The 14,371-nt window shown below is 37.0% G+C and overlaps 1 protein-coding gene across 1 annotated transcript; it reads right to left on the bottom strand.

The window, feature by feature from the left end:
• Positions 1-1,786: 1,786 nt before the first annotated feature.
• On the bottom strand, positions 1,787-2,430 carry LOC113765104 (RING-box protein 1a-like). The gene has a single exon (XM_027309163.1). The coding sequence runs from the start codon at positions 2,405-2,407 to the stop codon at positions 2,030-2,032; it is 378 nt and encodes a 125-aa protein (XP_027164964.1). The 5' UTR covers positions 2,408-2,430; the 3' UTR covers positions 1,787-2,029.
• Between the last annotated feature and the right edge of the window lie 11,941 nt (positions 2,431-14,371).

Below are 14,371 nucleotides of genomic sequence, written 5' to 3' on the forward strand. Positions count from 1 at the left end.
TGTACCTCCCTGTAATCACTCTGAACACTGATTCAGAACTGATATTACGGAACCTGGTGGCTTGTGAAGTTGTCTCTGCTTCTCCTGGATCTACCCTTATACTTGCCGGATATGTGGATTGCATGTGCGGCATTATTGATACTGCAAAAGATGTAGATTTGCTCAAGAAAAAGGGAATCATACAAAGCGATCTCCCGATTAAAGAAATTGCGGAAATCTTCAATGGGATAAACAAATCTAGCAGTCAGAGTGCCCTTCCTGAATTAGAAAAGGCTACTCAGGATTTGAATAGGATTTATGACAGCACTTTCAGAGTCAGAACTTGGAGATTCATAAGAGACCATTTTATTCCATCTGAGGATGCTGTCAAACTCTTTCTTGCGATATTGCTGATTTTGCTGCTCATACTACAAGCAGTTTGCCAGGTTTATGGCTGCAGTGCTCGTTGGTTTGGCAGGGTCAGTTCTAAATGATCATTATGGTTTTACAGAAAGTTCTTGTTTGCTTTGGGGTTTTGGTTGTTTTGTACAATAGTCTGTCTTTTGTTGGCTTTTGGTCTTAAAATTAGAATTTTGTCTTGTTTCTCGGTTTGTGGAGGTGTTAATTATTGTTCTTTTGACAAAAACCTAATGATAAGAGTACTAGTTTGGCCAAGGCTTCTTTCTTTTTCTGTTTTTCAACCCAAATATATATATACATATATATATATATTTGCATCAAATTATATATCTCTAATTAATGAAGCAAAATATCATACACAAGCACAAATCTTAAGAAAAAATTTAACAAAACTAATCAGAAGATAACGCTGACCAAAAATCAGCTTTGGGAAATCCCTATTAAGACTAAAGTTCTCAATTCACTTGCTCTAGTGTTCTTGAAACCTTTCGGGATCCTGCAAATCCTCCTGACAATCTAATCAGTTGCAGTAGATTTATGAGTAAAGAGCCTATGATTCTTCTCACGCCAAACGCGATTCACAGTAGCTGCCAATACCGACTTGTTGATGCAGTTGCAGAGAGAATATTCACCTAAATATTGAATTAACAAAATCAGCTCCTCCTTCCATGCATAAACTTTTAAGGTGAAATAGACAAGACATCTGAACCCTGGACCACAATATAGGCAGAATAAGGGCATGTAAATTATTATTGCAATTTCTTTTTTGTTTTATTCAAAATTTTTCTTTGGGTAAAATACACTTAAGCGATTTGGCACGTAACGCTCCTGTGATTTTAAAAACTATACATAACTCTCTCATAATTTGGACTAAAGTGTCAAAATAATAGAAATGATCCTCCGTAATGGAACCCACAAAAATGTCGAGATTATCCTTATTTAAAAACTAAAATAAAAGAAGTAATATAAATGTATAAATATAATATGCATGATATTTTAACCCTTTATAGTTTTGTCTTTTACCATATAACCCCATTATGATTTTTGAAATATGTGCATAATTGCCATGTGATTAATGAAAAATATCCAACTTTACATAGGATACTTTTGACATTTAAGCTGAATCACTAATGAAACGCAAATTCCATTAGTTTGAAACTTTCATCCAAATAATGAGAGACTCATGTATAGTTTTTGAAATCATAATGGAGTTATGTGTAAAAGTGCTAAACCACAGGGAGATAAATTAGTATAATTTATCCTTTTTTCTTTTATTGTGACACATTTATGTTATGCAACGGAAATTTGTCGCAGGTTCTAGCAAATTAAATTAGTTCCTTCTTTTGAGATTTGTTTTTTTTTTTTTTTTTTTGACAACAAGCAGCAATAAGGTGTTAAAATCATTAAAAGCAAAGAACAGACATCAATTCAGTACGAGTAACTGCAAACTAATTTACTGATGAATCCCTACATAGTACCTAATAGAACCAGATATTGCATTCTACAACAAATAACGTTTCTCAGAATATTTGACTTCATATTTGCAGCAAACTGGTAAAGGAAGGTAAAGACAGGGCTAAATCTTCATTTTCAACAACACAGAGAAACCCAACTGTCAATTGCCCAAGCTCTAGTGACCGTACTTCTGGAACTCCCACTCACTGTTATCTAATGGGCAAACCTGGCGTGTCTTGAGCCATCTGCTAATACAGTGGAAGTGAAAAGCATGATTGCAAACACCCAAAGCAACCGTGCATTCCTCGCTAGTAGCACTGGCTTGATTAGCTTGACACTCGATGCAGAGATCCATAATATGATTCCTGCAAATTGCACAGTTATCCACCACGATATCCCAAGCCCAAAGAGCGACGGCGTTCCACTTCTTGATCTCGAATCGCTTGGCTTTCTTACCAGAAGTTGAGGTGGACGCTGTGGAGGATGAAGGTCCGGCTCCGCTGGAGCCTTCTCCAGCCGGAACCATGGTGACGTCGGTGTCAAGAGATGCCATTGGGTTGGCTCGAAGAGAGCTCTCTTCTCGTTCTTTTGAGATTTGTATTTGTTCTGAACAGTTATTGCTTTATCAACAAAAGTGACAAACTTATCAAAAAAATAAAATAAAATAACAGGCTAAAAAGAAAATATGGAATTGATGGTATTCTTTTCAAATTCAACATATTTTATGGCCACTACAGTATTCAAAATGGTTCAGTTCTTCAGTCTTGACTATTCTTCATCCATAGCTCCACAAACTTTTGCCAATCCACTACCTAATTTCTCATCTTATTGGGATTCAAAAGTTAAGATTGAAGGAGTCGAAATCTGGATTTTTGGGGTTCTAAAGCAATTCTTGCCCCAAAATGCATCAGCATAAAGAACATAAATTAGTTCTAATTCCTTTTCTAGTCCCTCTTTACCCTCCAGCCAATAAACAAAAAATAATTCCAAAGTAAGATATAAACAAAATATTCTCTAGGCCTCAGGAAATTTATACTAATACGGATTGTCAAGGGAATTAATTCCCCAACCAAGATTACGAAAATGAAACTATACATACTAGGCTACTAGCCTTGCATATATCCCGTGAGTTTGTTTAGATAATAAAATTATTATTAGAATTTTGGAGTGAAATGATGTATTCTGCTAGCCTCAACATATTTTGGGGCCTGTCAAGGCCTCATGCCCGTATACTGGTGTGTTTTCAAAATATACATGCTGTAGTTGTCTGCATAATTGGACGAGTTTCAGCAGCTAGTAGTTTTTCAGGGGCTTTTAAAAAGGGCAATTCCGCAAAAATATTGGCCAGTTAAAATCCCTAGACCAAAACGTAACAAATGGGTCAGTTCTAAACTTGAAAAGGGGTCCAAAAAATGGTCTATCAAAATAAAAATTATCACTAAATGAACATGTATGAATAACTTGAACATGTGAGATGGCTCAATTTATTGTTATCATTTTTTTGGTTATTAGCGGCAACATCTACTCTATTTCTACAATAAGATGAGCCATCAGAATTTCTACAATATCCTACACTATGGGGAAGGGGAATCTAAAAGGGCATCAGAACTTCTACACTAGTCTACCTGCAGACCAGACAAGTGCAGTAGGATTTTTTAAGAACAAGTAAGCACCACTCTTCCTTGTAATGCATTATTGATAGGGTATAATTTGTTAGTAAATTTATTATTGATTTCCCCTTCTATCCCTGACAAATATTGTGCTAATTGCTGACATTTACTCATATTTGGTATTTGGAATCAATTTCAGGAGTGAAGCAGAAAATTACCAAAAAGGAGGGACTTGTATGGAAAAATGCAAACTTCTAAGGGCTTCAACCTTTGGGTCCTTGAATTGGTGGGGACCACAAGCTAGTGCAAGGCATTTAGTCATTTGGGCTTTTCAAAGAAAGCAACGTAGAGAGACTTGGAACAACAAGTACTTTGGAGGCTTTGTCCACATGTGCGGGGACCACGGATAAGAAGCATGAGTCATTGGGATTCTAGGAAAAGAAACGTACAAGACTTTGAATTTGGTGTGGGGACCACGAGAGATAGCATTAGACTTCCTTTTGGCTTTAAAAAGGGGGAAACGTATGGAGATCAGGGGATGAATACTTTTTATCTTTAGTTCTTATCGAAGCTTTAGGATAGTTTTAGTTTTTTCGTTTCTTTCTTGGCTCTTTTGATGGCCTGGACCTCAGTGGAATTACTTGAAGATTTTCTCATGAGGCGTGGCTAAGTTTGTCTAGTCAAGAACAACGGAGGATTTGGTTCTACTAAATTTGTGAGATCGAATTAGTTTTTATTTATTCCCATTATTCACTGGTATTTGTCTATCTTCTGCTTTATGTTCATATGGTTGTTTTATTATTCGATTATCCAGGGCCCGGATTCTAGATTAATTCAATAACCTGAAGCCAATTAGGGTAGTTAAATCCGTAATTGTTTAATTATTCTAAACTGGTGGCAACTGGCATGATTGGGTTTGTGTCAGGGAGATAGGCAGGCTAACTTAAAGAGACCCTCGTAGCGTGTTGATTGGTTAGAATTAGGCTCTTCTAATTATTCATGCAATTAGGGAATTGAACTTCTATGGTCGTACCTAGGGTTATTTTCTGATTAGAGAAATAGTCAACGGTCGTACCTTGGCTATCGACAAATTGAGGAAGAGTTGGTTGTTTATCGCGTGTATGACAACTATAACTAATTTATCAGATAGTAACTAGAATAATCCTTGCATCTGTGATCGAATTAAGTGAACCATCTCCGAAGTTGTCTCTTGGCTAGAGTTCGTCCATTATTATTTTTATTGTGATAATTAGTTATTTGAGTTGTAGTTATTTTATTTTAATTAATTTATTCCAAGTAATTTAGTTACTATCATTTTCAAAACCCCCCATATCTGGAACTTGAGAAGAAATTAAATTATCCACAGTCCCTGTGGATTCGACCCTGCTTACCGCTATATACAGAATTTGTACTTTATTTAAGCAGGTATTTATTATTGCACAGGTTTGACGCCTGTCAATTTTTGGCGCCGTTGCCGGGGACTGGTGCCAGATTAATTTGTTTCTTTTTGAGTTCATCTTGTTTTTATTTTTTATTTTTTATTTATTTTTCTCTTATTTTTTTTATTATAGTTTATGGCTTCTAACACTCCGTATTTTGGTGATAGACTGAATTTTGTTTCGGGGGAAGGCGATGAGACTAGTTTTTTGCTAAGTTTGCACATTCAGAGGCACTAAACTCTATTAGAGAAAGAATGGCTGCTGCAACCTGTGAAATTTGTTATGCCAGGGATCATTCGACCGGTATGTGCCCCGAATATCAAGATAATCTGAGTGTCCCACTCAATAATTATGGAGATTTTTCACCATGGTCTCAAACGTGGTATAACCCTAATCCAAACGGGTATGATCAAGGATGGTGGGATAACTCCAGTTATAATTATACAACAGGGCCACTAGATTTTCAACAGCTAGAGTCTCAAGAACCGTCATCCATGTCAGGTATGTCTCTTGAAGAAATGGTTGAATTAATAGCTACTAACACATATCAAATTCAACAGGAGGTACATCAACTTCAACAGGAGACACAAAAGATGAGTGAAGAGATGAAAGAAGGAAGGCGTGAATGGGCATCTAAAATGAGCAAATTGATTTCTCCAGTTTATGAAGAATTGCCCTCACCGACTATTATCGACCATGAGGAAGATGAGAGTGCAATTATTCTGACAAATGACATGGTACTGCAAGGGTCTCAAGAAGAAGAATCTAAAGATGCAGATGAAAAGAAAGTTGAAGCACAAGAATTGAGACCCCAACATCAAATGGTTCAAGTGAATGAATCCAGTGAACAATCTCCAAATGCGGTGACATCTCCTCCATTCCTTGATCAATCTTTTCCTGACTCTTATTCTTTAATTCCTGTTAATGAGATTGATTTTATTATACCAGAAAATTTTGAGTTTCATGACAGGAACAATTTAAGAGTCAAGATGGCAAAATATCTCAAACCAGCAAATGCAAGTGAGGGAGGAGTGAATGGAGAATGCAAATTATCATCGACTCGTTTGGCGCCATTCACTAGTCCATGGAAGCCCGTAACTCGTGTGCTCAAGGATTACTCCATCTATGAGGGTTACCAGGATCACATTGAAGATGAAGTATTGAAGCGAGCTACACGATTTTATCCTCCATGAATAAATATGGCAATGTCTAGTCAAAGACATTAAAAAAAGGCGCTGCTTGGGAGGCAACCCAAGGCTCTTTATTTTAGTTTTCTTATGCTTTTTGGAATTTTTGTTAAGTGTTAGTTGCATTTAGTGATTTGTTGCTTTTGTGGCAGGAAGCTGACAGTTATACGTGCCCTCGCCAGGTGGTCACGCCTGAGGGAAAGAAATTCTCGTTCAGGATCTGCGGACTCTATAGCAGTTGAGCGTGCCCACGCCTAAGACAGGAGTCCCTCTAAAAAAAAAAAAAGAAAAAAAAATTTTGAAAATTTTATTATTACAAAAAAAAAAATTTCAGCAATTTCCAATTGGGACGATTTACATTAGCGTAAGTTTTTACAAAAAAAAAAAAAAAAAAAAAAAAAACAATTCCCCTTTTCTCTTTTCTTTTTCTTTTTCTGTCTTTCTTTCTTTCTTTCTTTTTTCTTTCTTTCTTTTTCTTTTCTTTCTTTCCTTTCTTTCCTTTTTCTTCCTCTTCTTCCCCGCTTCCTTCTTCTTCTTCTTTTCTTTTCTTCTTCGACCGAGACCAGCGCACCGCCAGCTCGCCTCCACTCTAGCAGCTCCATCGCCATCTCCAGCCCGCGGCAGCTGCTGACTAGCCGCCATCCACCAGCGGCTACCCACTCGAGCCCCACCTCACGGACCACCTTCAGCTGCTCCAAAGACCGCCGCCGCTCCCCTGCCCACGGCCGTCCACCCACAGCTCGCTGAGCTCCTCCGTTCCAAGCTCCACCCGCCACCTCCACTCACCAGCGCCTTTGACTGCCACCGCAACTCCTCCCCTACTGCGCGCCTCCACCCCAGGTCGCACGCCACCAGCGCGCGAGCTCGCGCTCTACCACCTCTCTTCGCCGCAGCCACTCTCATTTCTTCATTCGAGGAAGCAGTAGAGGTATTTGTCATTCGATCTCCAACTTTGGGCAGTGTTAGGCGTCATTCGGATTAATTAGTAGGCGGTGTTGATCTTTTGTGATATCTCTTCCCTGTGTGCTCCATCAGTAGTGGTACTGTTGGGGTGACTGGACCTGAATCTGATTTCGCTATTTGGTTGATTGAGTTGTTATTCTCACGTCTTTGAATGGTCATCATTGCATTTGCTGATTTTGAGTTAGGATTCTAACTGGCCAACTGGGCCACTTGTTGAGATTTTGGGTGAGCTAATTTACTGCACTTGTTTGTTACATTGGGAGGCCTCTATGCCATTTACATTGCTTGTTCCAGTTGGATGCATCTAATTGAATTGCTGGGTTTCCTTACTAATTTTGACTGAAACTCCTGTGATTACATTACTTGTTGTCTGAATTGAGTTATTTGGGGTTTTCATTAGTGTGAGTTAGCCATTGAACTTGTTTCACCCATTGTTTGGGTATTTTGGCTCCACTGGGTTAATTCCACTCTATTGGCTGACTGTTGGAGGCTGGGCACTTGGAATCCCTTTGCTACTGCCGGATTTATGAGCTATTATTGTTTGAATTGTTATTTCTTGGGGCTGTTGCTACAATTTCAGCTGATTGAGTTGTGCATTCTATCTTCCGCCAGTGGTATTAGTTGAGGTGTTTTCCCCTGAATTTATCTATTCTAGTTGGTTGGATAGTCGATCAACTGCCGATGCCTTGTGGCTCCATTGCTCTTGCTAAACTTAAAGACTGCTATTGCTAGATTTAGCATATTATTGGGCAATTGTTGCAATTTTAGAGTGCATGTGTTGAGATTATGGATGGCCAAGTTTGCGTGTTGCCTGACTGAATTGGGTAGTCCCTGTGCTTATTGACGTGCCTTTGCTAGTTTCCAGTTGTTGATAATAGTTTCTGATTGTTGGTTTTGGAGTGAAACTGTTGCTTTGTTGACCATATTTGGGCTTGGGTGCACATGTTTGCTTTTGCATTTGACTATTGAGTTGGAGAACACCAGTGACTATGGATTTGCATTTGTTGGTTGCTATCTTTGTTGGATATTCTGTCTTTTGTTGTTTGGGGTGATAATTGGCGACAATGGTGAGTGGCGCCACTTACAAGCACAGGTTCACAACGTAGAAGAACGAATGACGAACATCACCCGCCAAGTGGCAAGGATGTCTCAGAACTCGGCTCCCCTCCATTGTTCCCTCCTATCCCTTAGCTGTTCAACAGGGAAGTTTCATTGTTCTCTTCGCTTTCATTACTTTATTACCTCCATTGAGGACAATGTAGGATTTAGGTGTGGGGGGAGCAGTTGTGGTTTTTGGTGTTTTCGTTCATTTTCTTTTTCTTCTTTTTAGTGATTAGCTCGTAAGTGCATGCCAAGGTTTGATGTTGGATTATTGCCTCTATTTCTACTATTGCCAATTTTAATAATAAAAGGGTATCAAGTTAATGTGGTTGAATCCAAAAATATCTCTTTGGTGAATATCGATGATTGTTTTACTCTTATAATTTTTGGTTAACTTCCTAGGCATAGGGAATGATTATTGGCATTTTCATGTGAATTGGTCCGGTTATTAACTTTAGTTCTCCATGTTTGAAAATGAGGCTAGCTGATGCAAGTTTTCTTTTTGGTTCTTGTGTTATATTGAGTTTTTGTGATTTTTAACTATAAATAAACTTGACTGTACTCCGCTATTAGTTACTACTGAGTAACCGGGGATCTGCACCTAAAAGTGTTGATTCTCGCGTCAAAAAGTAGTAATTGCTATGAGTACGTGGTCACGTGGCGATAGAAGCTGAGTAACCGGGCTCCTTCATCTGGCCAATGTTGGAGTTCGCGTCAAAAGGCTCAAATGGCTAGCGACTAAGTCTTTTGTTACTATGGAAGAAAGAAGATTCAAAAAAAAAAAAAAAGTAGAAAAAAAAAGTGAAGAGAAAAAAGTAGAAAAAAAAGTGAAGGTTGTGTTAGTGTGTAATAAAAGTCAGCTTGCCGAATTATGGATTTAATGTTGAGATTTTGGTTAATAGTTGGACCATTTGCTGATAAATGTTATGCGTCATTCCTTTTTCTTAGATTAGTTAACCTGAAATTGGAGGAGTTTGTGGTTTAGAAGCTAACCGGAGTGATGTTTCTTGGATCTTGACCATTGATGCTTGATTATTTTTCTTGGTATCTTGGCAATTTGGTAGATAGAGCAATGACCATTATCAAATTTTGGTGTCTGTATACTTTCCCCATGCTTGAGGGCAAGCATGATTCAGGTGTGGGGGGAATTGATAGGGTATAATTTGTTAGTAAATTTATTATTGATTTCCCCTTCTATCCCTGACAAATATTGTGCTAATTGCTGACATTTACTCATATTTGGTATTTGGAATCAATTTCAGGAGTGAAGCAGAAAATTACCAAAAAGGAGGGACTTGTATGGAAAAATGCAGACTTCTAAGGGCTTCAACCTTTGGGTCCTTGAATTGGTGGGGACCACAAGCTAGTGCAAGGCATTTAGTCATTTGGGCTTTTCAAAGAAAGCAACGTAGAGAGACTTGGAACAACAAGTACTTTGGAGGCTTTGTCCACATGTGCGGGGACCACGGATAAGAAGCATGAGTCATTTGGATTCTAGGAAAAGAAACGTACAAGACTTTGAATTTGGTGTGGGGACCACGAGAGATAGCATTAGACTTCCTTTTGGCTTTAAAAAGGGGGAAACGTATGGAGATCAGGGGATGAATACTTTTTATCTTTAGTTCTTATCGAAGCTTTAGGATAGTTTTAGTTTTTTCGTTTCTTTCTTGGCTCTTTTGATGGCCTGGACCTCAGTGGAATTACTTGAAGATTTTCTCATGAGGCGTGGCTAAGTTTGTCTAGTCAAGAACAACGGAGGATTTGGTTCTACTAAATTTGTGAGATCGAATTAGTTTTTATGTATTCCCATTATTCACTGGTATTTGTCTATCTTCTGCTTTATGTTCATATGGTTGTTTTATTATTCGATTATCCAGGACCCGGATTCTAGATTAATTCAATAACCTGAAGCCAATTAGGGTAGTTAAATCCGTAATTGTTTAATTATTCTAAACTGGTGGCAACTGGCATGATTGGGTTTGTGTCAGGGAGATAGGCAGGCTAACTTAAAGAGACCCTCGTAGCGTGTTGATTGGTTAGAATTAGGCTCTTCTAATTATTCATGCAATTAGGGAATTGAACTTCTATGGTCGTACCTAGGGTTATTTCCTGATTAGAGAAATAGTCAACGGTCGTACCTTGGCTATCGACAAATTGAGGAAGAGTTGGTTGTTTATCGCGTGTATGACAACTATAACTAATTTATCAGATAGTAACTGGAATAATCCTTGCATCTGTGATCGAATTAAGTGAACCATCTCCGAAGTTGTCTCTTGGCTAGAGTTCGTCCATTATTATTTTTATTGTGATAATTAGTTATTTGAGTTGTAGTTATTTTATTTTAATTAATTTATTCCAAGTAATTTAGTTACTATCATTTTCAAAACCCCCCATATCTGGAACTTGAGAAGAAATTAAATTATCCCCAGTCCCTGTGGATTCGACCCTGCTTACCGCTATATACAGAATTTGTATTTTATTTAAGCAGGTATTTATTATTGCACAGGTTTGACGCCTGTCAATTACGCAAGGTTTAAACCCTTCAACCTAGTATACGTGAAAGCTTTAACAGACTCTCCCTAATCATTGGATCAATGCCCAATCATTGCTCAATTTATTATCTGTTTGTAAGATTTTCATTTTCGCCACGACTTATCATTTGGAAGCAACTTTGGATTCCTTTTCCTAAAGGGATAATTTCAGAAACATCCCATGAGTTTTCCAACAATTTCACTAGCCTCTCTTGAGATTTGCCAAATTACACAAACCTTCCCTGAGGTTAACATTTTAGTAACAAAATTAGTCCAAATCAGAAAAAGTGACATTAAAAAGGTATTTTAAGGAGAGAAATGAAACTTTTATCCCATAACTACCCCTTATATAAGTATATAAGTTGTATTAGTGAAAAAATGAAAACAATTAAAAATTAGAAACAATTAACACACACATTTCATTACTGAAAAAGTTCATATTCAATATATTAGACAATACAAATAAAAAATAAAACTAAACTAATGATCATAAGATTCAGTAAAATAGACTAATCATTGCTCTTAACATTAGGTTTGCTATCATTCTTGTGATTTTGAATATAAAAAATTTTTAAATTTTGCCTTTCTTTTCCCTTCTTTCTCCTTTACTTCCACAAAATTGCTTTACAACTATTACAGTTTTAAAAGTTTCAAAGAAAATTTTCTCATGAACAATCTTCTTTTGCCCTATATTTTTTCTTTTACCAAAGTTCTTCTTCTCACATTGTGTACAACTGGTTTCTGATCATTATCAAGTTCTATCAATCATGAAATAGTGTCATTTGGTATATCAATTGGCCTTATTTTATAATTGCAAGTCACTATTCATCATTAAAGAAATTCTCAACAATTGTTTTCCTTAATTAGTGCTCTAATAAATCAATCGTTAGATATTAGTTTCTCTAAGACATAATGTTTTAGGGTATATATATGAGTAATCTCTTCCCATATGGTGTAAATAATTGGGTCCACAATTCTACCAAGGGTGGTAAATGTAATTTTATAAATCTCAGGGGAGGCCAGTGAAATTTTCAGAAATCTCAAGGGAAATTTCTGAAATTATCCCTTTCCTAAACTACACTTTCAACCATTGAGGTAACTGTAGACACCAAATTTTTGTCAATTTTTAATATTTTCTCAAGATTTTTCTATTTAATGAATTATTTATTTTCTAGCATTTTAATGTGCATTTTTCTCATTTTTGCAGGTTTGCTTTTAAAAAAAAAAAAAAAAAAAAGAAAAAAAAAGAAAGAGAAAAACAAACAAAAAAAAAACAAACAACAAAAAAGAAAATAAAAAAAATCATCATAATCATTTTCTCTACCAAAACAACTATTAACCCATTCCACACTCAATTGCCAGGGACCTTTCTTTTCATCCGCAGAAGCCATCATTTTGAAGGAAACCAAACCCATTTGACTCCTTCTTGGCCATGAGTTTTTGGCTCTGCCAACACTCAACATTTGCAGAGGAGAAAACACGCACAAAAAGCTAATTTGGCGACCCATTTTCTTCACTCGGCTCTCTCTGGAAAATCAGGGAGGCCACAAAGAAAAAATTCTCCACTCTTGCTTCCCCCAAAAAATACATCCCTCGGCTCTCTCTAGTTTCAGGAGACCAAAAAGACAAGCCACAAAAAGAAAAAAAGCACTCCAATCCCTCTGGGCTCACTTGGCAGAGGCAGAAAAAAAAAAAGAAACGCACGAGAGAAGAGGAAGGGAAGCTCTCGGAATTTTGCAGCTGACCCCTCACTCTCCCTCTCTCGGACTCGGGCGGAGGAAACAAATAGAACAAAAAAAATCTTCCCCAACTCCTCTCGGTTCCATCTCAACCTCACACACACCTACATTGAGGTATTTTTTTTAGTCTTTGTCTAGCACATTAAATCAATGCTTCATTGTTTAGTTTTCTTTCATTTCTGCTCGCTGCCTTGTATTGTTGTTGTTGCATTGCTGAAAATTTGGAAATGGCATGAACTAGATGAAGGAAAAGGAAATGATGTCTGTGAATGCATATTAATTGTTTGAAAAAATGCCAAAAAGATTTTTAGGTACTGTTTTGCCTTAATGTAGTCTTTTGTTATTGTTTTCTGGTTAGTTAAAATCATAGTTGTATTGTAGAGGTTATAAGGAGTATTGTAATATATTTTTTATGATTTTTGGTGAAAGATTTGGGTGTTTTAAAAAATAAAAACTGGACTGTATTTTGACATTTTGGCCACTTTTAGATCGTCTTTTGTAAAAACTAACTCCGAAAATGGAGTCTACGCGAAAAATCGAGTGGGGAGGTGTATTTTGAGGATTTTTGGTGACCGGAGAGGTCACCGGCGGTGGCGGTCGGCGGCGGCGGCGCCACCGGCGACCACCATGGCCGCCAGCTGAAGCTTCAGCTCGCCTGGGAAGAAGAAGAGACGGAACGAACGGGGAAGAAAGAAAAGAAAGAAGAAGAAGAAAAAAAAAAGAAAGAAAAGAAAAGAAAGAAAACGGTTTGGGCTAATGTTTTTTCTTCGGTTGGGCCAGGAGTTAGTTTTGGTTGGGTTTTGGAAATGGGCTTTGGTTTATTTTTTTTTTTTGGGTTTCGGATGGGCTAGGAGGCTGGAGCCCATGCATTTCTGGGTCAGGTTTGAGTGATAAAATGACGGGCTGGCCTGCTCGTTTCTATGGATTTTCGGTTGGGCTTAGGTAGTTTTCGGCCCAAAGAAATCAATAATGGCCCAATGGCCTTTTTCTCCCCAATCAGAAATCAAATTTTGCACTTTAGCCCCTGATCTTTGGAGTAGTTTTATTGTGGCCCAGAACATTTTAAATTCCTTTCACCTAGGCCCTTAAATTAATTTCATTTTGGTCCCTGAATTTTATCTTTCATTTAATTTTGACCCCTGAACTTTGGAAAATATAATTTTTGTCCCCCAAAAGTTTTCAATTTTTGCAATTCAGTCCTTGGCAAATTTTGACTCTCTTTATTATGATTGTTTCTTTTCTTTAATAGCTAATTATGTTACTTTAGAATATACTTAACTTGGAATTTTTAGATTTGCTTAAATCTCTTTACGTCTGACATATTAGTGTGAATTTAGTACTTGTATTATTATTTTCTTTTTCAATTAAATTGGTGCCATGATCCTTTTGTTCATTGTGAGTATAAATAGGACAATTTGACTCCATTTAGTCACCACTTCAAACGGGAGGTACCCCTATTTTTATTATTTCAATGTCAATTACGTGCTCTTATGTGCTCTTATGTGTTCCTATGTGTTTATATTTTTATATGCTTTATTTATTTGATTTAAATATTCATTCAAGTTTTCTTACATATGTTTTAGTTAATTTTTTACAATGATTCAAGAGGCATTTAAATACCTCAAAAAAATGTAATAGATAGGATAATTAAATTTGTTTTATTATATTTTTCCCTCCTAGATTGTAGTTAGGCGCTCCCCGATGTAATAGATAAATTGCGTGTTTATGTGGCTTATGTGTTATGTGTTTTATCCGTTTTTCTTAGGATTTTGGCATCTAGATATTATGTTTACGTGTTATGTGTTACGTGCTCTTATGTGTTTATTTGTTTTAATTTATGTTTTATTTGTTTCACTATGAATTGTTGATGCATGACGTCACCACACTAGTCCGACGTTAGTTGTGGTTTCTCCCTCCGCTTACTTGCTAGTCCAACGCTAGTAAGGA

Source organism: Coffea eugenioides, chromosome 3 (genome assembly GCF_003713205.1).
Source record: "Coffea eugenioides isolate CCC68of chromosome 3, Ceug_1.0, whole genome shotgun sequence".
NCBI lineage: Eukaryota > Viridiplantae > Streptophyta > Magnoliopsida > Gentianales > Rubiaceae > Coffea > Coffea eugenioides.

Excerpts from the sequence above, each read along its gene's own strand:
- LOC113765104 (XM_027309163.1), bottom strand. The coding sequence starts at position 2,407 with ATGGCATCTCTTGACACCGACGTCACCATGGTTCCGGCTGGAGAAGGC.